This window comes from Zosterops lateralis, assembly GCF_965231275.1.
Source record: "Zosterops lateralis genome assembly, chromosome: 15".
Lineage (NCBI taxonomy): Eukaryota > Metazoa > Chordata > Aves > Passeriformes > Zosteropidae > Zosterops > Zosterops lateralis.
Window position 1 is genome coordinate 9,958,383 of NC_139775.1, and position 26,283 is coordinate 9,984,665.

The 26,283-nt window shown below is 37.0% G+C and overlaps 1 protein-coding gene across 1 annotated transcript in view; it reads right to left on the bottom strand.

Annotated features, from left to right (window-relative positions):
- The window catches only part of PARN (poly(A)-specific ribonuclease), a 45,989-nt gene that overhangs the window by 18,775 nt on the left and 931 nt on the right, over positions 1-26,283 (bottom strand). Inside the window, exons 3-20 of the mRNA XM_083872542.1 lie at positions 25,858-25,937; positions 25,434-25,501; positions 25,258-25,339; positions 24,537-24,597; positions 23,717-23,882; positions 23,436-23,501; positions 22,667-22,705; positions 20,772-20,814; positions 20,060-20,140; positions 18,192-18,248; positions 17,273-17,350; positions 16,145-16,188; positions 15,615-15,657; positions 13,858-13,933; positions 12,630-12,740; positions 12,475-12,544; positions 7,297-7,352; positions 3,704-3,790 (exon numbers count right to left, since the gene is read on the bottom strand). Coding sequence (XP_083728668.1) covers positions 3,704-3,790; positions 7,297-7,352; positions 12,475-12,544; positions 12,630-12,740; positions 13,858-13,933; positions 15,615-15,657; positions 16,145-16,188; positions 17,273-17,350; positions 18,192-18,248; positions 20,060-20,140; positions 20,772-20,814; positions 22,667-22,705; positions 23,436-23,501; positions 23,717-23,882; positions 24,537-24,597; positions 25,258-25,339; positions 25,434-25,501; positions 25,858-25,937 — 1,308 coding nt within the window. The remainder of the gene's footprint in view (positions 1-3,703; positions 3,791-7,296; positions 7,353-12,474; positions 12,545-12,629; positions 12,741-13,857; positions 13,934-15,614; positions 15,658-16,144; positions 16,189-17,272; positions 17,351-18,191; positions 18,249-20,059; positions 20,141-20,771; positions 20,815-22,666; positions 22,706-23,435; positions 23,502-23,716; positions 23,883-24,536; positions 24,598-25,257; positions 25,340-25,433; positions 25,502-25,857; positions 25,938-26,283) is intronic.

The following is a 26,283-nucleotide window of genomic DNA, read 5'->3' on the forward strand; positions in this document are numbered from 1 at the left end:
AGTTAGTGCATTTTCTATGTGAATGGCTTAAAATGTCACATTAGCACTAAAAGAGCTCATAATCAAGCAAAAGCAGAGGAAAGGATTCCCATTCCAGACACAAGGTCTTATTATAGTCTGAAATCCATTTACATCTCCTGTCCTTATCTAAGCACTTTACTGTTAGTACAATTCAGATATTGAAAATTGGTGCCATTTTTTTCACACAGACTAGAAAATCAAGTTATATATAATGTTACGCCACCATTTAACCTTCAGACATTACAAGGTTAAAAACAATGATGCAAAAGGGCTTAAAATACATTTATTCTCAGTTGTTTAATCTATTGAAATCTAATTTAGTCTACAGGTTACAAGGTTATAGAAATCTCTTCTGAAATCCGGCCAGATTATAAACAGATTTTCTAATTATAAAAAAAAAAAAGCCTAGATAGATTTCATTCACATGCTATACATTTGAGTAGCCAGCTATTTAGGAATTAAGTTATAATCATTTTGATCATTGCCAAAACCATAATTAATTCAGTATGGTTTCTCACATCTCCCTGTACTGAAGGGCTAAGGCTGCTATTAGGATGAGCCTACACCACGAAGTTACAATTTCTTTAAACATTATTTAGGGCCCATAAACTCAATTTCTAATAATTCTGTCTTTGAAAAATACAGAACTTTGCTGCCTATGGGTAAGGCTCTGGTGTAGGCAGAACATTCTTTTGGCAGGACACTAACATTTCACAACACAAGAAAAGCCCGAGCTGACTCACGATTGCAGCTCAGAACTGTAGTGCATTTGGTAGGACCCCAACACTGAGTTTCCTTTAAAGGGCGGAAATTACTGTACAAATTCATATTGCTCTACATGCATTGACAAGTCTTTGCTCTAAAATTATTCATGTATCATAATATATTGTGTATCATCATCAAAATTTCCTGAAAAATCATTTCAGATGTCAGAGACCATATTCCATTGTAACTCTGGAACACAGAAATGCTGTCCAGATTGTGTCCCTTTCCTATATATACAGTTAATTGATTTCAATCTACCTGAGCAGACTGAGACATAGATCAGACAGAAAAATTCTCCTGAATATCCTGCAATTGTACCCTCGGTATAAAATAAGAAAGAGGATTAGTGATAGAAAAAAAATATCTCTTGAAGGAATTCAGCTACTATTCAAATGGACTTCAACATCCATATTTTCACTAAGTGCCAAATAAAAATTAATTAATAAAAATCCAACCTATTGGTGGTGTATTATTTCAGTATCAGATCCTTATTGATTGTTGCAGAAAGGCTGCTGTATTCTTGTAGTCTTGCTGTACTGTATGACTTCTGACTTTGTATTTTTAGCTAATAAAGGGTTTCAATACTTGCCAACGTATGTTGCTTTTATACTCAGACTTACACATTTTAAATGTAGAATTTAAAGAAAGCCAAACATTAAACTGCAGACACTGAGTTCCAGTCTGAAGTGAACCGCAACAAACGCTCTTATGCAACTCTCCATGCTTAAAGAGATGCTCTCTTCAAATTATGCCACGTTTCATCATTATTAAGAAGTAAGAATTTAGGAGAGATAAGATTAATAAATCAAATCATTCAGCAATACTGCTAGGCACTCAGTAAATATGGTGCATTTCAGAAGTATGGTGAAATGCAAATAAAATTTGGAAAGCAAATGCAGCCGCAGTACAATATTTAGCAATCACCAGAGCCCTGTGCCAGCTCACTGCAAGGCCAGTGCAGATAAGCCATGGACAGCAATGTAATGGAACACCAGCTCCAGAGAAATAAACCAGAACATTTCTCTCTCTGCACTTCTAGAATACATTAAGTCTTCAATACTTTGAAGAATGCCAGTAGTGGACTATGCTACGAAGGTGCAAGTAACATCTATTTCTTCTATAAAGAAATTTGAAAATTCTCCATATATCAGCATAAAAATGCAAACAAGATTAATTCCACAGAATAAAATTAAACTGATGGATTACATCACTGAAACATTTTCCTTTTTATACCATGTTCTTATACATTGCCTACATGACTTTTACTGGTAATTAAGTAGTAGTTTTCATAATACTTTGATAGTACAAGGTTTAATCAAAAGTGCAAAGACATTAATTTAAGTAGAACCTTAAGGCTATAAACTAAAGCTGTATTCTAGCAAATCCTATTTTAACGACTTCATATTTCATCATCATGACCAAATAAACAATGCAAATTTAAGAATTTGAAGTGTTCTAAGAGACTGCATAGTGCTGCAAGTACTTGTACAGTGAAACTACATTCACCCCTGAGACTATAAAAACATCTTGCATGAACAGGTGTCCACTTGGTATGCAGGCAGTCCTGAGGGATTTCAGAATCATGAACACCCCTTCTAGAGTAGCAAATGTAAACCAGTTCCAAGTGTGACACTGCAGCCCTTTCAGCTGTTTCACCATATTTCGTTAGAAGCTTCATGGAAGATTATAACTGCTTCAATTCATTCCAAAATAATTTTTCTGTAAAATTCGACTAATACTGCTTGATTTCAAGACACTTTGCTTTAAATGATGTAATAAATTAGGATAATTCATGTCTGTTACTGCCCTTTTTTTTTAAGCTTTTGGCAAATCACTCAAACACTCTGCCCCTATTCACCTACAACTGGAAACGCATGGGTACGTCTCTATTCCAGAATTTTGGAAGGAATATTCTGCAGTTTGTTTTGAGACACCATGGCAAAAAGACTTAACTATGGAACCTGGAGTTTGCAAACCGAAATATGCAAACATTCAGCCCTGAAATGTGGAGAAACCCAGGAATTGGCAATTCCCACAGCGAGCACCAGCAGGGCGTGGGCGCGCCCCCTGGCGGCCGTGCCGGGCCCCGCACACGGAGCCGAAGGTGAAAATCCGCCGGGACCGAATCCCAGCGATGTTCCTTCCTCAGCCCGGACACTGCCCCGGAGAGCCCCGCCAGCTCTGCACTGCCCAGGCGGGGCTGTTACATCCTCTCCCCTACACTGACCCCTGCAGTGACCGTCGAATGCTCACTGAACTGCGGGAGTTTGATACAGCTCCCGAGACCCTGCACAGACACGGTGCCAAGCCAAAGAGAAGGAGCAGGAGACCACCATCAATTAGTCCAGCTGTCCAAGTACCTACATTTTATACTTCTACTTACTAGAGCAACAACAGGACTACTGGTCCTCAGTTATTAACTACCTTTTTTGCTATTTCTTCTCACCTGGATGGTGTTCACAATCTGGAAATCAAACTGCTTATCTTCAAGCTTGCTTGCTTGCCTAGACTGACACATGGTGGAGTTTGGCTTTACACCGACTACAGGATGAACCTTGTTCCTAAAGCCTCGACCTGCCTCACACCAATCCCCATTCCCTTTATCCAACTATATAAACTCCTATCTCCTTTCAGGAGAGGCTGTAAATAAAATGATAGAAGATCAACAATATTCAACAAGCACCAAATAAAGATTTCTAAAGAGCAGTTAATAAGAACAGTAATTTTCAACACATTACAAAGTCCACAGGACACCAATCAAAAATTACAAGAAGAGATTCATCATTACCTGCACTAGGAATAAGTCTGCACCCACAGACTAAAAATAACAAAACAAACCAGAAGTTTAACTTGTTAATAATAAAAAAAAAAAAAAAAAAAAAAAAAAAAAAAAAGGAAGACAGACTGTATCACTCACCAAAGGCACTGAAAAGCTGGTATAGGTCACTAGTCTTCCACTCTTTGGGAAAAGTTACATGAAGAACATGATCTCGTTTGGGCTGCACTACAAAACAAAAATACTTTTGTTAAAGTAAGAGACCCTAATTGTGGTCATGTAGCTCTTTTCTTCACTCTCCTTTTTCAGTAAGAAAACAGGCCAAGATTTATGAAATTACATCAGTTACAGTGAGAATGTGCCTGCACTTAGGCATGAAAGATATACTAAATCCTACTAGCTCATCTGTTTAAGAAGTGAAACAGCATTTCCTACCCACAAATGAAGTCCTCCCCATTCCTTGCACCAAATCAAGTTGTAAGACAGAAGAAAAAAAAAAAATCAAAAGCCTCTTCATGCTCCACCTTTAAAAAATTCTTAGTAATGGTTCAATTTTTGCCACTTTTCTGTTAATAAAAAACTTCCTGTGAAACAATGTTCAACTCAGTTCTCATATAATATTAGATGCAAGCTAGAATATACACATTGACATTTTATTATTACTAAAAATTACACCTCATCAAGGCCAACATCTAAAGAAGTGCAGAAGTCTTTAGTGTATATTCAAAGTCATTTTAAGGTTTGTGAATTTGAGAGAATCCAAATCAAACTGCTGGAAGAGGTAAGAATACAGCAAAAATTATCATTATGTATCTAACTTTTACACAATTCTCCCTGAAGTTCTTTCACTAGAGATGTGAGCTTTTATAACCTGTGAATTCCTATCATATTTTATAAAGAAACAAGTGGAACACTGTATTTTCAAGGGCAAAGATACTGAAATATTTTACATTTTCCTACAAAACTATTTGCATTAATTAAGCCTTTCCACAGGTATCTGCAGAGATCTATTTTGTCATGTATAACACATTGCTACCTCTTACATGTAATTTTACATTTGATGACAGAAGCTGAACCATTAGTGTCGAGTGCTCCACTTTGCAATGTGGGGCTCCACTTTGTTCAGGATAACTCAAGGGTTAACTACACACAGCTTGATGTGATCAGATTTTAATCTGACCACCTGGTAACACTCTCAAGTCAGGAAAATCTTCTCTCCTCTTTTGGTATAGAGACATAAGGATTGTTTTTCATTTTAGTGAATGATTACTGACTTACTCTCCTGCATTCTTTTGTAACACAAACTTTTCTAGTTTCTGATCCCCTTAGATTTCAGTATTAAAACTGAGAACTTCCCAAGGTGTATCTCATTCATAGAGCAGATGTCCAAAATCAGACCATCAGCCACTTATTATTGCTAAGTGTTTTAATTTGTTTCACCTAAACGAGTAGGTTAGCCTGAGTTGACCAGAAACTTCCTAGTAAGAAACTACAGGTGTCCATTAGCACTGAGAGCTCAGTCAGGCTCAGGACAGAGACACAAGTAGTTAAGGAAAGCAATCCCTTCATGAGCACAGGTGAAATCCTGTTCCCTAAGTCTGCTACTTAAATAGAAAGGACATTCCTATTTAAGAAATATAAATCTTTAATAAGAAAATGTTTTTTAAGAGCTAAAATTCAACTTTTTGCACTATACAAGTCAAACACCAAAACCTCACAAGCAACAGAAGATCAATTCATTGCTGTACAGCTTATTAGAGAGCAACTCAAAGTTTAATTATGTGTAATCCAGTAGTAGAAAATCATAGCATGAACAACTTCAGTTTCAGATATCACAGTCTTTTCATATTGATTAGAGAAAATAAACTATTTCTAACCTTGCTGTATCTGTTCATTCTTAAATTCACAGTGAATCTGCTGTTAAAATTTCTAACTTCTCCCTACTCAGGTGAAAAATTTGATTCTTTTTCTGCTTTGCAGTCATTTTGTGCAGCAACTTCATTCTTTTAAATGAGTTTTTAACATACAATAACATAAGGTGATGAAAGTCACATTCACATATTCAATACTATTTAACTTAGCACACATTACCGAAATCCATTATTTCAGGAAAACTTGAACAAACTTGCTATTTCACTACCTGACAAACAGAAACATAAAACTGTCACCCAGTCAGCTGTGCCTCAATTCTCTTTTAAAAATACAGACTCCAAGTGCACCTCCCACAGAAACCTGGCTGGATTCCTTAGGTGGCTTTACTTCTCTGCAAAACGGCCCCCTACAGAAACCACCACACAGTTTCCTCAACCTACAGTGGGGTTTGCATCTCAGGACAGCAACAAAAAACCCCCAAAACCAGGTAAAACAGCATGGCTAAAACAGCCAGGCCAACATGCCACCCCTGCCATGCTTTCTGTTTTGAGCCTTAGAAAGCCTGCCTGGCTCAGGTTCTCCTGGAACATCTGCATCAGTCTGTTCTACAGGAGTGGCTTTCAGATAAAAGAGACAGACTTTCAGAGGCAGAGTCTTTTTTTGGCAACCCTTCTTGGCAAAGTATCAAAACAATCCTGTAAGTTGGCCAGCAAGTGGAAGTAGCATCTTTACAAATTAGTAGCTTTGGCACTCTCTCAATGACCCAAAGTATTTACCCATTCTTCCACTCAGTATCAAACAGTTGGGGAAGGAAGATGCAACATAATTAGATTATCATTCCAGCAGAGCCAAAGCTCAGTGATCTGACCACCTAACTGAATTTAAAATTAAATATATGCCCTTACAGCATGTATTTTCCTCTCCAACAGTTACTTCCATCTCTCTAGAACTGCATTCTGTTACTATTACACTGGCACCTAACAGAGTCTCATTCCAGTCTGAGCTTTCCAATGCAAGGAATGGAAAATGTGTCCACATCAGTACTGCTTCCAAATGGGTATAAATTTCAAGACATTGTGTATCTGACCCCTCAACATAAAATTATGCTTTGATCTACTGAAGACCCAGATTGACCTCCAAGGCTTCACATTTTCCTAAGTCATGGCATCAGTGGGAACCCTCATCCAAAGTTTTCCCCCTCATAATAAAACATCCCATAACAGTAAGGACATTTAAATTAGCAGAATCTGTTTTCATTTAAATATATTATCAACTAATTACAGCTCCAGATCTGTAAACTGAAATAACCAGAAAGGTAAAAATGTTTTAAGCAGTATTTTTCCATAATCATAATCCCATGTGGCAAAAGAATCCTGATGTTTAGGCTGAAGTTAAGGAGAGGTACTACTGCAGGTCGATTGAGAAACAAAGTGGCCACAAGATTTTCAGAACCATTTGCTATTCACTAGTTTGCATTCTGTATTTACTGCTGGGATGAGGGGACAGTGTAAAGATTGCACTTTTTATGTGATATGGTACATAAGAAGAGTAACCCAAAATAAAAATAAATCTGTTAATTTCAAACACTGATTTAGTAACATTAACTTGAATTATTCTCGTCAGTCCCCTTTATAATGCAGATTCTCTGGTCAAAGTTGAAGAATGTCTAGATTTACTCTTTTGTTAAAGGAAAACAAGGGAACAGACACATTTAAATCATTTCATAAGCAGCTAATAACCTAAACACAGCTGATAGATATGCTGATATCCTTGCTTTAGATGTACATAATTAATCTTTACACTTCCTCCTCCAGGAAGTTTGTAAGAATGGCACTAAGATTACAATGAAAGAAGCTACTTACAGTCTGGTCCTTCTAAATTGAGATATGGTATGTCCATCACTCTCATAAGAAATAGCCTAGAAGCAAAATGGAAAAGAACCATCAGCAAATTTCTGCCTGAAGACCTTTTCCTTTTTATAGTTTTTTTATTTTTTCTAATAACCAGATTCAAAAGTTACTTGGCATCACACCAGGAATTTTATTTATTCAAGAAAACAAGGGCAAAAAAGGCCCAAACCAAGGCACAACAGAAGGGATGTGACTACACTCCAACTCTGGTGGAAGGCACTAGGCAGGATCACAGCACCATAACAGGGACCCAGCTGGGCAGAGAACTGGAATCTGTGCTCTCCCAGTAAGCTGCTCTGCAGACTGCCAAAAGAGGCTCAGTTTGATTTATTACCTATGATTTGTGCTCAATCTTCATCCGAAATGTCAGTGTCACTGTTAGTAAGAGACACAGCCCTCTTTAGACCCCAGTGCAAGGGATAAGCACAGCCTAAATAGGCTAAATACAGTTTTTCTGCTGGTCAGTAAAAGCAGTTTAGTCTTTTTTGGATAAAGGATGTCCATCATCCATGCAGGACAGCAAAAGTGGTAGGTTTTATTAAAAATTTTAAAAGGCAGGTTGTTTTAAGCTGAGTTATTTGAACAAACTTTTGCCAACCTACTACTTTTTAAAGCACTCAAATAGTAAATTTTGCAGGTTTTCATAAAAATAAAGATGAAGTTTACTAAAAACACAACAAATACTTCCAGGGAGAAACACTAGTTAAGCTTCCCCAAGTTTTATCACATTAAGGAAAGCAATACAGTGGTCAACTGCAAGAACAGATTTATGCCAAACAAAATACATATACCTGAAATTAATTAGGATCAGTTTTTTATTCCCCAAGACAAATCCTACATTCATTTGTTTGGCCAAACAATTACGTCACTAAACAGCGTGCACATACACACACACACACACACACACACACAAACACACATTCTCCCTGCAGCCTAATACTGATTTTAGCATTAAGTGCACTTCAGGTGTGTTACAGAAGTAACTGCATCTTGTAGCACCAACTTACATCACACAGATTATGAATACTGAGTTCCAACATAATCCATAATTAAATATCCATAACTGTGGTTCTAAGATTACTCACCTATCTGCAGAACATTCAAATTAATAAGATTTTTCTATATGACAGCATGAATTCTATATGAAATTAGCTTGATTCATGAAGCTTTGAGTTAATGTTGTGAAAATCAGTGTCTTAGCTACATTTCTTTAAAAGCTAAGCAGACCAAGCTAAAAAAATGTTATTTCCTACACTGTTTAGAGACTACAGCCTGATCACACAGTCAGAGGATCCACTTCTCAGTAAGAACTATGAGGTGTTTTGAGGAAGCTACTTGGAAGACAATTAATTGTTTCTGTGGAAGGTTAAATAAAATGAAGAGAGTAAGGCTATCATTGTGCCAGTCACAGCATTGCATAAATAGTCTCAAGGAGTCAACACTGTTCCTCTGCACTGAGCTAGGATAAAAGTTTTCAGAGCTGTGTGGTGAACTGTGGAGAGAAACTGATCCAGCTGAAAAAAAAAAAGGCATTTTTTTAAACCCAGCCCAGTTTACCAGTCCAGGCCAGTGACTACTTCAGCCACATGTGGCTGCAAGCACAAGAACAGCAACTGTTTACTCCTACACTGTGAGTGGGAAGTTATTGGTCAAACTGCACAAAGCACACCAATCTCCTTTTGCAGTAATTTTGCCAAGAAAAGTAAATTAATATAGAAAAGTTGAGGGATTTCCAATACCAGAGTACATAGCTCCCTAGGAGAAACTTTCTACAAATATAGCACAAACCCAAGTGATTTGCATGGATTTTGGTTTCTGATATCCATTGTATAAAAAAAACATTTCTAAGCTAATTTCTATTTCTACAGATCATGATGCTATTCAGCTCAATAAAACATGGTGTTCTCATTTCTCTACACCTCTTCCACCCCCTGACTCCAGCTACATCAAAAGAATAAACAGCATTCAAACCCAAGGAGATAAAAAATAACATTGTCATTCAACGTTTGTGAGGGGCTTGTGGGTGGGGGCAGGAAGATATGGAAAAGCTGTCGTCCTAAACCAGTAAAACAAAATCCAAACCAACTCCAAAGTACATGAGACAATAACAGTATCCAAATTATACACACAACAGTTTAGATGCTGCAATAAAGAGTCCCATCATCTCAACTCATAAATGTTCATCAGGGATTACTCACAGCAGACAAACAGGATTTTTCAAAGATGTTGTATATACAATAAAGCATAAAGATTACAGAAATGCATCTCTGGAATTCCTGGCCTATTGAGTTGTTTATCATATAACTCACTGCACTATGCCTCAGAGAGCCAAACAACCCTAAGGGAAAGTCTGTTTTTAATCAGTTCCACTCTCACAAAAGCCCTAAAACTAAAGATTTTACCTATGTTCATCATTAACCTATATGGACATTAACCTATATTCTTGGCCATCACTCTTGAACAGCCAGCTGAGAACTTCCACAATTTTGCTGACATAATGAAAGACATCAAAATTACTCTTGGAAAAAGTACTACCTTCAAGTAGTAGGTAATACCTTCAATCTAAGTTCAAAAAAATCAAAGCTAGATTTTTAAATTTTAAATTTACTAATTTAAATCACATTAGTGACAAGCCCATTCAAACAGGAAACATTTCCAAAATCCTAGCAATGACATGAAAGTTTAATCACTAAACTCTATTTAAGTATTAACATGTAATATGCAGAGATCTTGAAATTAGGACTTTATAAGTAATCCAAAGAATCATGGTGTGTTTTAAAGGACATTTTCAAGACTATCTGGATAATAGTTCAAACTGAGAACACTGCTTCTAAATAGCTGCCTTACACTGAACTCCTGTGCTCAGCTTCTTTCAGGAAAAACTTGTGACACAAGGTATAACTTCCATTTGTTTAGCTTACTGTTTGCACGTTGTAGTTTGTGTTTTGCTTGAAGAACATGACTACAGCACAAAGGAAAAGGTTTCCTTGTTCTGACTGCTGCCCACAGGATCAGGAAGAACTTCTGGAGGAAGGAGGAACATTGTTTTTTTTCTCCCCAGTAGGAAGAGAGGCTGCTCAGCTAGGGAAGGATTCTAGACCACAAACTAGAGACAAGAAGGTGTAGCAGGAAGCTGGCTGGCAGCCCAGAGCATACCTGCCAAAAAAGCCCCAGAAGCAACACACTCACTACGGGACCTTTAGGGAACTCTGAACTGCAGAGCCCTGGATGCTGCCACAGGTGCTAAAAACACCACCTGCTGCAGAGAGACCGGCAAAGATTGAGTGAATGAAGCAAAAGACTTGTTCATTCAAACACCACACAGCTCTGACTTCTGACATGTAGCTAAACCATCTTTACTAAAAGAGTTGTCTTATTCTGGTTTGTTAGTTTGCATTATAGGAGAAAAAATGAGCCTGACAAATACAAGCCTTGGCCTGCTCACTGTAAGGAAAAGGTGAGACAGTCTCATCTCTAGGCTCTGACTTAGGTGATGTGGCAGATGTTAGTTAGAATATGGCAAAGCTTCTAAAATCATATCATAGTAAGACACAGTAAGTCTTCCAAGTTTCCGTGATTTAAAAAGAATATATAGCTTTTCTGAAACAAGAAGTTACAAGTTCTGAATAATGACAGAATGGATAAACATTCTTTTCTTGCTAACAGTAATTTTCAGTTCTTGCTTTAAAAAGAAAAAAAAAAAAAAAAAAAAAAAAAAAGGCAGCTGTTCTCCCTACAGTTCATTAACTCTTCCTTTCATTACAGTCAGGCAGTGTTAACTCTGAAGCCAGAACAGACACAGCAGGCTTCCTCTCACTCACTCTCACAACTTCGAAATGTCACTCCTAGAGAAATGCCACATTTCAAGTACATAATTAATTTGAAAAGCTTAGATTTAATGTACTATTGTGACAGCTCTAGAAGCTGCTGTTTGTACTTGTTGCAAATATGCATTTCTAGAAAGAATTTTGGTTAATGATTGAAAAAATTAACCTGCTTAGTTGGCATCTACTATTTGGCACGTGTGTGTTGGTGTTCCTGAAAACAACCTAGTGACAAACCCCATCTTAAAATGAAATAGTGTTGATCAATTCTATCTTCAACTTCACATTCAAATCAAGCAGTCACTGTGGGTCCATGTCTCATCTAGGGAATATTTGTAACACCTGCTAAAATATATGGAGTTACTGCCAAACATGTCTCAGTGTCAAGAGAATCACATAACTGCTGTCACTATAATGGCATGATTTTCAGAACAATGAAAGGTGAAAGCCACTGATCACAATCATTTCCTCATTTGTGTGGGTCACCTGAAGCTAAAATAATTAATTTTGCCAACTCTTGTATTACAAATTTGAAATTATGGAATTTCTCCTGAATTTAAACAAAGCACTAGAATCTTTTTGATTTCAACCCTCTTCCTTTATGTGACAGATTGCAGCATCTTTAGAAGTTTCCTAAGGTAAAATCTACAGATTAATTATGTAAAGGATCAACTCTGTGCTTAAAGGTTTCTAGATTCCCCAAGTCTTACTTCAATGTGGTCAAGGAGTTTGCATGAAGATCCAATTCAAAAGCAAAATAGTGCTCACAGCATCATCCCATAAATCATATATGTATATTTCTCATGCCATCTTAAAAATGGGTTACCCAACAATGTTAATACCAATGCTTTGGGTTATTTGGACTGACATTACCATAGGGATATTTTAGTTTTTCCAGTCTGCTGAGCACACTCAGTTTTAACTATCACCAGTTACTGAGGGTCCTACAACATAAAGAACACCTGACCAGTTTTTCTCCAGTTCCACTACTCCCAAAGCTTACTCCAGGAATCATTTCCTAAATTGTAAATATATCCTCTACAGTGAGATGGGCAAGGCCATTAAAGCAGCCCAGGTAATCTTCTAAGTGTCCTTTCACAGGTCAACAGAAAGTAAATCATCTTTCTCAAAAGAAAAGGTATTTACTTCATAGTCTCTCCAGCACTACAGTATGAATCAGAAAGCCAAAAAAACTTCATTTTAAAGAAAAATGCAGTTAGCTATCGATTCCAAGGCTAGAGGTAGATCTGCTAAAGCTGGTGTTGTACTTCCACATTTTACCAGGTTTTTTTATACAATTACTTACTTGTTAAAAAAAGGTTCAATGAGTTTTGATCTAGCAGACACATGGTTTTTCGGAGGACTCAGGAATGAACCTGATGAATGAAGAATAAATTTAGTGTGTAATAAGCAGGTACACACAGCACCAGGGAGCAGGTTTAGAAAAGACTTCACAGGTACCTAGGAAATTAGCCATGGAAATGAAGCATAGTCCAGTAATGTAAGCATCATATCCTGCTTCATGCAGTTGTTCAGATGCTGTATCATAGCTTGGAAATCCTTCTGCACTTTCTGAGGGGAAAAACACATTTAGAAACACATTATCAGAGTATATAAAGGTAGCTCAGTATGCTTACCCACAGGCTTATTTTGTCAGAGCATAGCATAATTTGGAGAAGTTTGTACAACTTTCAGAATTTTTGAATTTTCTTAAGTTCTTAAAAAAGAAGTTTTATTTAGCATTTTTAAATAAGAATAGGTTCGTAAGATGGAAAGTCTTTCCTATTAAAAAGCCCTTAATCCCCAGACCTCAGCCAAAATGGAGTATTAATTTTAAGACAATGACAGCAGAATTCTCCACTAAGAGTATCTTTTTTTCTGACTTGCATTTACACTGACTGGCATTAGACACTCAGTCTAATTGAAAGCTTTGCTATTAACCTGTTTGCCAACAATCTGATTGACCTATGATCAGATTTTTCAAGATATTTAAATGAAGACTAAACTAAGTGATTTAAGAACATCTTTACTGATAAATGCACTTGGTGTTTATGCTCTCTCTGCACATTCAACAATATAAAAAAGTACTACTCATCTTGATTTCGATCAAGCATTGAAACTTTCCCTCTCAACATACTCCACTATTCAGTATTGCTCTCCCTTTTCTAAATCAGCAGCCTAAGAAAAATCTCAGAACTCTAGAGCTAAGCTTGCCCTTCGATTAAGTATCCTGTGTTCCCTTCAAAGGAAAAAACCCTTTTTCCTACTAAAAAACTTTAATAATTTCTAAAACACACATGACTAGTGATTACTCTGTAAGTTTTCTTGGTTTTGTTTGTCCAAGGGCCTCCTGGAGTGCTCTGGCTCTGATCTGAAGGACAAGCACCAAATGAAAGTTGTCAACAAATTTCAAATTAATCCCCAAAAGTCAACCTAAAAGATGATGGAACTGCTGTTCACTGAACACGTCCATTCTTTTACTGTCTGGATTCCTATTAAGTTCCAGGTATATTTTTTAATATAATTGCACTGTATGTACAGTGCCCTCATTTAAAGTCCCTTCATCAAAACACTAAGTATTAGCAGGGGAATTTATATTTCAGACCAAGAACAAAAATAATCAAAGCATTTTGTTTCCTCTGGAAGAGGAAAACATTACAGAAATAACAGCATGTTCATATATCCTTACCAACTTTAGGAGGACTGAATGGAACCTCTTTTAAACGTTTTTCCAGTTCTGCAAGCGATGTATTATTAATGATCTCCTGCAAGAAAAGCCCTCATTAATTGCCAATGTCAAGCACATTTTCCCTGGAAACTGAAATCAAACAGGATCAAGTGAGTATTTACTGCTGCCACCTTGTGTTCTCTAAGGATTTACACACAGTCCTATTTTCAACTAATGCACCAGAGGAATGTCAAGACAAATTTCAGTTACTTTGCCTCACTTGCATCATAATGAGTCATAAGCATTTATTAATGCTGCTCAGAATTATTGAGGGATTATGCCAAAGTAATCTTCCTATTTGAGTCTGGTTTCATGCAGGGTACATGTGGCAAGGGAAAAGACAGCACAAACAGCAGGGCAAATATTCTAAATATTGATTATAATGGTTGAGGGCATTCAAGGTGAGTATTGAAATGTGCTTGCTGACTGGACATTTTTGAATAGTTTTACAAGTGTAAATACTGCTGATTTAAAGTAATACAGAGACAGTGAAAGAAGCCTGACAATCAGAAAGTTATCCTACACTTCAACATAATTGAGTAGAATCAGTGGATCTACTGACTAATTATATGCATAAAATAAAAAGCCACAAAGATGTATTACAGATTAATTCCTTACTGAAGCTCTTAATCAAATATATATTGTCAATCAGTACAATGGAAACATGCAGAATCAACAGCAAGAGACAGCAAAACATCTCTCACAATCTTTCTTAAAGTTGTCTGAGATCTGTGAGGACCAGGTAGGTATCCTTTGGTTCTCAATCAAGCTCAGCTGTTTACACTCATGGAGTCTGTAGACTGAAAACTTACCAAGAACTAAGTACAATGAACAAGCTCAAACGATGCATTAATGTGGCATCCCAAAGCAGGATTTTGTAACAACGGCCTAAAAACCCAAGCATCTGCTGTAGAATTAGAAATATCAACACAGTTGTACCAAACATAAAACTTGTGGAGGATTCTTATTTTTCAGAATGCCAAAGCCTCTATTCTTACCACAGCAGTGTGCAACACAAGCCTGACAATACCTACACGTATATTTAATAGCACTTTATGCAATACTCTGGAGTCACAGAGCTATGCACAGAGAGATGCTGCTTCCTCAGCATGTTTTTTAATTAATTCAAAGGCACATGGGAAAACAAGAGCTTATGAACACTTATTCCAATACTTCTTTAGAGGAATAAAACTCATGCTCTAAGAGATTTTAAGAGAAACCTGTGATTTTTTCCTCCTGCTGACTACCCACTGAGCAAAGGCCACAAGAGAACCTAATGATGATAAAGCATTTTTCCAGACAAATCTAAGTCAGCATTCACAGTACTCTAAGGCTTTGAATATACAAGCAGCTTCCAGATCCTATTTGTTCATGAACAGCACTTTTTTTATCTCCTGACGGGACATGCTACTTAAGAAGAAAATAATCTACTAATCACAAAATCTACCTAGCAGAAACTACATATTTTGAAATCCAAAGCTGCCAAGTTACCATAAAACTTCAAACACAAAAGTTAGTAATAGAAAATTAAAAATTTGCATTCTATAAATTCTGTAAGTTTGGATAAGGGGTAAAGAAAAATTATTCTTCTACAATAAAAGAAGCATCACAAAAAATATTACTAGACATCTTTCCATACAAAGAAGTGTAATTTGTTTCAATACACATGTATTAATGCAATTTTCTATCTTCAAATCATTCTATTAATAGTAACTTACCTTAAAAGGTTGTGTACTTGCCATCAGTTTAGTATCCAGTAACCTAGAAACAAAGAGCTAAGTAGGTTGAAACAGAAGAATACCCATTTTACCAGAGCCTCAAAAAATGTTTTAGTGTATTAGCTGGGAAACAGCAGATACACCCTACTGAAAATTACTGTTGGATTTGGAACTGCCAAAACATTCCTTGGCTTTGTTCAGCATGAAAAAAGGACAGCAACCAAGGGAACAGCAAGAGATGCTAACAACTAGTAGCAAATAAATCTTGTTCCAAATCAAGTGTAGACTCAAAACACCAAACATCATGCCAAACCCAGGGGAGTAGCAAGGGTGCATCTTTTGCCAAGGAGTGAACCAACAACACTGCTTTTCTGAAAAAAAGCTACTCAAAATTACTTTAAAAATGGTATTTACCTAACCTGATCCAAATTTCTTTTCCAGTAACAGCTAGGGTAAAGGGCTAGGACAAAAAAAATATCAGCTTGCTAAAACTCTACTGAAATGGTTGAAAGTTTGAACTAAGAACTTACCGGGGAAAGACACATGATGTTACTTCCTTGAACTCACTCAGGTCCTAATTTAACATTAAACCCAAAGATAAAATCCAAGTCAGTGAAGTGCTACAATTACCCAAACAGCCTCCAGAAGTGAGCTACAGTAACTGAATTCTCACTGCAAGAGATGGATTTGTCAGCACTACCATAGACACCACCTGCAGTCACACACAACTACAGAGTACATACTTCTGATTTGTCTATCGTGAGAAATAAATGTTCTGTCACTGCCAACATTTTATCCTGTTTTATATCTTAGGCTACTTCTGATTCCAGCCTAGTTAACAGGTCTTAAGTGCTCCCAGCATTTGGTATTTCAATGGAATATAAGCAGGCACTCCAGGTATGCAGTGACTGTCTACAGGTTCGGATCTGCCAAGGGTCAAAAACACAGCAACTACTGACAATTGCTTACGTTCCAACACCAACCAAACCGGTCCCAAACTTCTTTCTCCATCTTATGATCAAGTCTTTCCCCAAACACTCCCAAGCCCTTTAAGACTGCAAGTAACAATGCCATGTGAGCCATCCTCCCAGTGAAACCTTTTGCTTGCTCAGACAATGTTCTTGGGGCCAACACAGTGCTTAGTTTAACTGAATTGTCCAGTCATGAACTGTTAGACTGCCCTGCTGCACCCCAAGTGTGCTCCCTCCAATTATTCTGACATTACCCCTCTTCACCCCAGTGAACATCAACCTGCTACAGCTTATCTTTTTATTAAGTGTATTATATTATTTAAAAACACACATTCCCATTTTGCAAACTACAAAGGGGAAAATGCCATATAATTGTGCTCAAGCTCCACACCAGTTTCTTATAACACCTCAGGCAGTTAAATATACCTGATATAAGCAAAAACTACAATTCTACTACCTGATCTGGACATTTTAAAAAGCAAAGAAGAACAATCCAACTGAACTTTCTACATAAATATTTACGACAATAAGGCAGTAGCCCAGAATGGACTTTCTTAGAATACTTTTCTATAATTCTCTATAGACTGACAAATTCTTCCATTCAGAAGAAAGTGTGGAGATTAAGACTGAAAGACAAATACATTAAGGCATTTATTTCATCATCTGAACACTCAAAAGGTTACTTACATCAGGTAGGGGACAATAGAACTGGTGTATGGTGTGCATAACATCCAGCAGCATGTTGTGCCCAATAACAAGCTTGCCCTGTGCAAATAACATGAAATGCCTGTTACACTTCCAGTCCTGGCCATGGCAAAGGGAAATTGTGTGAATTTCTGTGAAAACCCCTATTCCAGATGCCAGCCAAGGGCAGGTGGGAACAAACACTCAAACTTCCCCATTTGCTCTCTGCCTGCCCCACACACTCCATTCTCACAGAGCAGCCACCTCTTTTTCCTCCACTCCCACCTATTTACCACAGGCTTCCACAGCAGCTTCATTCGTTGAGAAGATGTACTGGAAAAGCTACTGACAGCTTGGTTTCCAAATGTAATGTATTTAAGATTGAAGTCAAGGCATTTCTCAGTCCATTACTTTATACAACACCACACAATATATTCCTTATGGTAATAATGTATAACAGTTATTAAGGGCATGGTCAGGCTCCTCAAAATGCAGGACCTTTCATGCCGTATGTTGTACAAGCAAGCTCCTTGAAAAAGCTCAAGCAGTTTTTTAAATGTTAACTTTGATTCATTTGACATGACAACAGTCTTTTGGTAGCCTTTAACTGCTAGGAAAAAAAAGGAAGAAACTTCACAATCTTTTCAGAATAGAGAAAAAAAAGCCACCAAAGTTTATTTACATAAGAGCCCTAAGAAATTCCTACTCTCTACTCCTACAAATAAGATTGTTCACATCAGTCTTTAGTTTGAGCTTACTTAACCCACTACACCAAACCACTGTAAAACATGAAGCAACATAAAATGTCTGTTTAACTTATATTTCATCTTATTTTCCAAAATTTAACAGCAAAAGAATCCTTTCTTTGAATTACTTATTTTTTCTTATAAACAAAGGTAGGTTAAAAATCACATTAACTTACAGAATTAGCAATGGCATGAACAACTCTGGAAAATCCTACAGCATCATTCAACTCCTCCTGTAAGCAAAGATTCTGACATTAGTGAAACATAAACACCAATATTACCAAACTGTACCTGCAAACTGCCAGATGCTCCCAGTTTGCCTCAAACTGTTTCTCATACATAGCCAAGAACAGAACACAAAGGAAATGTCAATATTTAGAAGACACAAGATGTAAAAGCAGGATGCTACTGACAGAATTCCCATTTTGTACGTAGCTCTAGTTCACTGTCAAGTAGGACAAGTCACAAGCTGCTGTCCTGGGTTGCCCCTGGCCAGAAGCTAAACAGCCACTCTGCCCTTTGTTCACTCCCCTCACCCAAAATTCAGATTTGTGGATAAGGATAATGAGAGCCCATCCCCTCCAGCCTCCTTGCTTTTGGGGGAGGGTGGGAGAGAAAGCTTTGACACTGTGCAAGTGCTGTTCAGCAGTAGACAAAACACAGGGATGATATCACTGGAGTTTTAGACACAAAACAAAGCACAGCAAAATACAGGCTGCTACAAAGAAGGGTAACTTCACCCCAACCAGAGCAGTAACAGCTGCAGTCAGCTCATTGTAGCACAAGATCTCCAGTAGTGCTCTGCAGCTGTGACACTGCAAACAGCTCAGAAGGTGTTCAAATTAACCTACAGATCTTCAGCTGTACTTTTCACATGAATTGTTATATATGCAACAGGTGGAATCCTGATTGCTACTCCTATTAAATCAACCATACTGTTATGCTAACACAGATTGGGGAAGAAACATTCTTCATTAATTACATAAACAAAACCAAGAAGAAACATCAAAATGTGTGACACATTATATAATATTGTAGTTGTATAAACTGAGTCCTGATTGGTTTGGGGGGATCTGACTACAGCACAAACTGTTCTGTAACAGATTTTTCTTTTTCAGGTCTAGGGAAGTAATTTCTGCCTTGTGTTAGCTGTCTTTATCCAACCACAGCTGAAATTCAATAAAAACACTCACTGTTAACTTTAGTTAGCTCTGAATGCCACTAATCCAAGCAAGTAATACCCCCACTAAAAATGCTTCAGAAAAGTCTACTGTAGAAGTAAATTGTTCCTGACTTGCCTTCTGGAAGAAGAGATGTCACATTAGTTAATGTCTCTTTAGATATCTCTTTCCCTCCTAAAAGGCTTTCTGCATAGAAGTATCATTTGCTGCACCCAAACTGACTTTATCTTGATATATGAAGGCACAAATCACAAGAGTGTAATCAGGAATTCCCACAATTCAAGTCTTATGACCTCCTGAAATTTGCATCACTCAATAAGCAAAATGCTAAGTCCCATGAACAGAGAGAGTGCCTGAACACAGCAGGTGTGACCTCCTGGTCAGCTTGTTAACACAGCAGCAGTGAACAGTGTGTGTGTGTCTATCCAGAAATGATACATTCATTGTACAAGGCACTAACTCAGATAACCAAGAGAAAGCAAGCTTTGTAAGAGGAGAGGAGACTGAATCCAAACCATGTAACAACTTGCTCAAGAATTTCTGCAAGAAACTGATGTTTCCTCATATTAGGCCACATTTATGTGAGACTGGAGATCCACATAAGGAGGTGGTCACTACTCCAGAACACTCATTCAGTATTCCACAAATTCTGATTTTTTAAAAAAATTTAGAGTGTCTTGCAACTCTTTTTGCTCTGGTGCAAAGCCTAAGTTACCTGGTAGAATTTAGAAAATCAAACTTAGCCACAGCAAACCAAAGGGAAACAATACCAAACTCTATCCTGCATTTTTGCATTGCTGAGTGAAGCCAGAGATTCTCACCCTTCCCCTCTCACATAAACACATGGAATTGAATTTATTTACCTGTTCTTTTGCTTGTTTTTGCTGCTCTCTTCTTTTTCGTTCCTCTTCATCCACCTTACTAATAACAATGTATCTCTCCTTCTAAAACAGAATAGTTTGAGGAATGACTGAGGAGTTCAGATTTAAGGTTGCTGCAAGTTTCTGCAGATTTACATTGTAAAGAAAGCTGTCATACCTCAGCAGCAGTTACTTGGCAACACAACTGTTTCTATTGTAGGCACCACATTATCACCTACTCCCAGAAGCTTACTTTAGAAAGCTGTATTTGATTCATCCACCAAAACTAATTCCTAAACCCGAATTTTACTTCTCAGAAACAGTTATCAGCATTTCCTTGTAAATAGTTTGTTTGAAATATCTTTTGAAGCAGGGATCTGTGCTGGGAAGTAAGGACACAGCATGTGATGCTGCTGTTTTTCCTCTAAGATCACAACCTGCTTTTCATTAATACAGAATATCAGATCCATTCTATTTTAAAACACCTTTTGGTGTCTGTTTAAAAAGTAATATTAAGCCACACAAATACATGCCACACTCCATATGTTGGTCAAATATAACATTTAGAAAGTAGTGCACTATATTCCATTTAAAATACTTTGCATATGCATAACAAAGCTCAAGTTCAATCTAAAATCAGGAGAGATGGTGAAATTGAGAAGTACAATTTCCTTTCAATAGACTGAACGTTAGTGGCAGTAACAGGCCTGGTTACCTTATCTGACTCCAGAGTTTCCACGTGGATACCTTTTGGATACCTACATCAAAACAAATGAAAAGTAAATATTAATAGCTATTCACTTGGCATTTAGCATATTGAAACCACAACAGTACTTCAGAAATTCCATGTTTCTTTATTTCTATAAGTCTTAGGTGTAAAAGAACTATTATAAGTTTCTTTTTAATTTTAATAATGCAAAATTTGAAGCAATAGGCTAGTTTAACTGTTCTCCTTGCATTACCTAACAAGAACTAGCACTTACACAATTTCCCATGTTATTGTTGTAGAACCTGTAACTTCTTACTTTGTGATGAAATATCTAGATGAAGTTTGCTTAATATCACCAATGTAGAATCTTTGCTTTCAAGAAACCCGAAACAAAAATGCTGGTGAGAATGCTCTCATTTACTTGCAGCCCCAAGACAGCTTCTTTGAAGACTGCATCTCTTTAATACATCACTTATTTGAGGATTTATTAACAACCCTGAACTTTCTCCTAGCAGTAGATTTTAATAGCAATTATTAACTCAAATCCCATCACCTATGCTACAGGATTTCATCACACTACCACAATTGCATTTAATTTCCAAAACAACACCATACACAGAGCCATAGAGCACCCAACTGATAGCAAAAGTAAGAGAATATTGCCTTTTCCTGCTTAACCAGTAGCAATTACTCTCATCACCTCATTATAATAAACTCACCACAAGTGTGCAACCACTGCAGAACCAGCGAGTTTCCTTGTCCTCTGGCTACTCCTAAAATTAGCACTGGAGAGCAACACTCCAAACACTGTTGTGCCCTTTCCACCCTGACTCCTCAGACAGTTTTGAGCCTCCATCTCACAAGCTGCCTCACACCACAAACCCTGCATGCATCAAAACACTGATGCACAAGAGAATAGTTCAATAGAGAAAAGGACCTGTGAAGAGCTCAGGACACAAGGGCAATCAATAACTTCACTCTTCTGCTTTAATTAGCTCCATGCTACCTTTACAGCTTGGCTTTCTCTCTCCAGTACACACACAGTGTACACAGCTGTACTCACCTAAAGCAACACTGCTGAATGTTAAAAAAACACAACTCAAGAACACATTCTTCCATCCACTCAGAGAAGATGCAAGGATAAGTGTCAGACAAACATAAAACTACATGCTACAGGAAGCTATAAATATTCTATAGATATGTTAAAAAAAATGACATTGAAAACTTGTTGCAAACACGTTTGCTTTTTTCAGATTAGTTCTCGAGCTCACTTCTTGAGATTCCATTTTCTAGAGAGTAGCTTTATTTTATCTGCTTCCAGGGTAAGTAACAGAGTGCCAGATTCAGTGCTGCAACACTGAATTAACTAAGCATACAAAAAAAAAGACTTGCATATTTTCCACATCTTACTACTGCAGTCAGAGCAGTGAAAATCTTACTCTACAGCCTTGGGGTTTTTCCTAAGGCCTTAAGGGATTTATTTAGGCAATATACTGAGTTATCAGAAATGCTTCTGCTTGGCATCCAACAGAACACTATAACCATACCAGTACCTACTAGATAACTATTATTTTTTCAGGTAAAGCCCACAATCTGTGTAAGCACATGCATTTTCTGTTCTCTGAAAACCTAGGATGCTGCATTTGTTACATAATTCTAGGCTGTGCTGCTCTATTCAGAGATTTTACATAGGAATGATAAAACAAATACTAAGTTTAATATCTAAATTAATCATCACAAATAAGTTTAATATAATTCTTCTTCATAACATTGCAAAAGTCTTCTTTTAAAGGGAAAAAGTCTAAACCAATCACCCCAAGGTTAGGTAGATCAGATCTTACCCAGATTTCTTATCAAAAGTACTAAAAATATACAGTAAGGCAGTATTACCAGTAACTTACTTCCAGCTCAAGGTCTGATAAATTAATTTCCTTTGAAATCTAAAACCAAAAGACAATTGTGTTACTAATAATCCTTTTACAGAGAGTCTCCTAATAATGATTTCCAGTTTAAGCTGACTCTAAGTGTTCCTTTGTAGAAAGATTTTGAAATCAAGACTAACTGCTACCAGAACTAGAGGCTAGGAAGAGATTGACTGAATTCTGCTGTTCAGCTGCCAAACTGTAAAAGCATTTATACCACATTTTACAGTTACCCATGTATCTTCTCATCAGAGAGTATTCTGTAGTCATGATCACTCAATATAGATACAATGATGGTACCTTATCCCCAGCTCCACCATGCTCTATTTCTAAATCCAATTTTTTAAAAAAAATTTTAATAATCATACTCTCCAAATATCTACTTTCCAAAGCTAAATTTGGGAAGGAGACCTACTAAAAACAGTCATACACTGCCAACTGTGAACAACCAATAGCTCAATAGATTTGAAAAGTTTCTTTATAAAATGCATCTCCAAGGCTTATGGATAACAGCAGTAACAAAAGGCAGCTCACACATACAAGACATTTCTTACATATGCAGAAGTTACAGCTCAAAATAAATTACAATACCCATATACATCCCCATGTTTTCTCACCATTCAAAAATTAGTCAAATACAGATTTTGCTAGTTAACCCAAGTAAACATATTCTTCCCTGTCACTCCCCTAATTCTGTATGACCAAAATAAAAAATATCTTTAGAAAAGATGCAATTTCAGAAACTGACCCTGTACATGGTTCCAGTTCCAAACTTTCACTTTCTTCATTCTTTATTAAGTCTTCTATCTGTTCCCTGGAAGAAACAGATTATTTGCTTCTATATCTCCTAATTTATTTTTTGCAATTTTTTATTTTTTGTCTCCAAAAGACAAGAAAATGCTTCATAACAAAAAGAGCAGCATTTTAAAAACAGTGAATTAACAGAAATGGCTTCAACATATGAAAATATCACTACTGCTCACATTTCAGTTTTAACAACATCAGAGTATATTAAACAGTGGTACTTACACTACTTTCTCAACAAACTTTTTCTGATCCTCAGGAATTGTCACAGGGCACTTTGTGGAATTAGGAGAAATGTATGACAGAGATCCTGCACCATTGGCTTGAGAACGTCTTTCATCATACTGTTCCCTTAGCTGTCTCTCTTCTTCCTGATTTAAATAGGGAATTCCTAACAAAAAAAGTAGAAGCTCATCATAACTAGAGACAAATTAGAGATGCACAGGGATTCAAGCATTTGGCTCTGTTATACCCCTGCAGGCTGAAAGCAAACACTTCCCTCTCAGTGACCTGCTGCAGATGTGTCTGTCTAGCCTCCAGCACTGCCAGGTTAGCTGGTAGCTCTGCACACAGAGCCTGCTCTGCACAGGGCACAGGCCCCAGCACTGCAGAGCTGCAGCTCACAGCCACAAAGTACTGAGCACTTCCCTCCTTGCTCTGTGCAGCAGAAACAACAGACTGCAGCAGCCCCAGTCAGTGCACTGGGATCCCTTCTCTAAACATTGCTACTGATGTATTTATTACACAACTCCATACCTTGTCACTCTCTCTCTATCCATGCTTTGTCTCCACACAAAAAAAACCCAATCAATCTCTCACGTTAGGGGGAATTCCGTTCTGCTGAACTACACAAGGAATTCTTTGAAAGGGAGTTACCATCAGCACAACAGCAGACTGGATAAGAGTAATTCTAGAACTTCACTACATATTAAGACAGTATCATGGATGGCAACCCTATTTCTTTCTGCAGAAAACAATGAAAGGTGTCATCATAGATTTTGCAGACATTGAAAGAAATTGAAAATAAAAACCCAGAACAACTCACCATTGCGAAAAACTTTATTAAAATCAAATCCTTGGTTTGCTAAAAAATCTATACTTGAACTCTGCAACAAGACAAAAAGGTTTTACAATTAGCAAAAGTGGCTGCAAAAGTGCAGCAAAAAGATCAGTTATTTTCACACTTATTAAGAAATTATACAAAGTCCAAAGCCAAGAACAGCCAAGTTTGTGACCCTAAAGAAGAGACTGAGAGTTTAGGCTATGCTACTTTTCTCACTGATTTTTGCCTTCTATAAGGTACAAGAACAATGAATATGGTAAGGGATAAAGATGAAAGAATAAACTATGTGGAGAGAGGCAACTAAAGAAAGCAAAATTTGGTTCAGGAGAACAAATCTGAGACCAGAAAAATGTTGGCAATAGCCTGGGAAGCAGTGAAAGCAAGATAAGCAGATGAGAATAAAGGATTAAAAAAGCAAGGAACTGGAATTTCAGTGAGCAAGGGGAAAAAATAGAATCATCTTGCCAAGTCTGGAATGTTATCTCAAATTCAAGAAACCACACAATGTAATGTGTAACAAGATTTAAAAACTGAAGTCAAATATTCCCTTAAAGCTCATTTTTGGGATTGCTCTTTTGGGATGCTTATTTATTTTATAACAAAAAAACCCCAACTCAGAAACTTACATTTTTCTAGCTTTTAAACTGAAGTTTCTTAATTAAATTAATAAATTAATAATAAATTAAATTAATTTTCTACTAACCTGACAGACAAACTTGACATCTGGTGAATTTCTGTTAAAGGGTTTTGGAAAAATGTAGAAGTTAAATGACTTCATTATATACCTGTAGAAAAGATGAGTTACAGGTCAATACAGCTTACCAGTATTACTTTTGAAAATCCTCATTTAAGAAAACAAGAAATAAAAGAATAACATACTTTTCTTCTGTGTCATCATATTTAAAAGTGCAAAGGCCAAACTGAAAGAGCAAAAAATCCATGGAATGCTGGAAAGGAAAGAAAAACCTTGCATGAGAATAAAACATGTACACATTTAAAGATTACCAGGGTGCATCCACATACAATTTCTCTCCATTTCAAAATTAAGTAAAGTGAATCTTCTTACCCAATGTTTGTTTTGCTGGTAATTTTAAAGTAAACACACCAGAGTTTTTCTGCTAATTTTCATCCCCATTTTATCATCTTACAATTGGCCCAAGGTGACTTTACTATGCACTTTCATTCCACAAAGAAACAAGAACTGAGAGAAGTCCCATCTCTCTCTCCTCCTGTTGGTCACATACACAAGATGCTGCATCAAAAGTAGCTTCAGTTTTCATTTTAGTCCATGTAAACACTTTACCTTTTTAAGTTTCTGATACCTCTCTTCTGGAGTGTCAAAGCCATTTGTCAATGCACTAACTGAAGGCCCATCACTGATCCCTGAAAAAGTAGAACATATTTTGCTTTGGGGTAAGCATTTCAAAATTAACCACAGCAAAGAAATGCAACAACTGGCAGTTTAAGAAAAACGCTTTTCGCTTAAAGTACGTGTTACAATTATTTCATTTGAGAAAAATACTACTGCAACAAGCCACTCATTTTAATAGTAGTGCTCTAGAAGCAAAAGTCTTTCACAAAAGCTCTGTCATTGTGGCTCCTATTCAACATGTCAGCGACAGGCCAAGACCTACCAGTACTGTAATATATGGGCTTCACAACACAACACAGGATCAAAGCCAGACTAAAAATGGGAAGTGTTGCCCAGAGATTTATCAAGCCATATGCA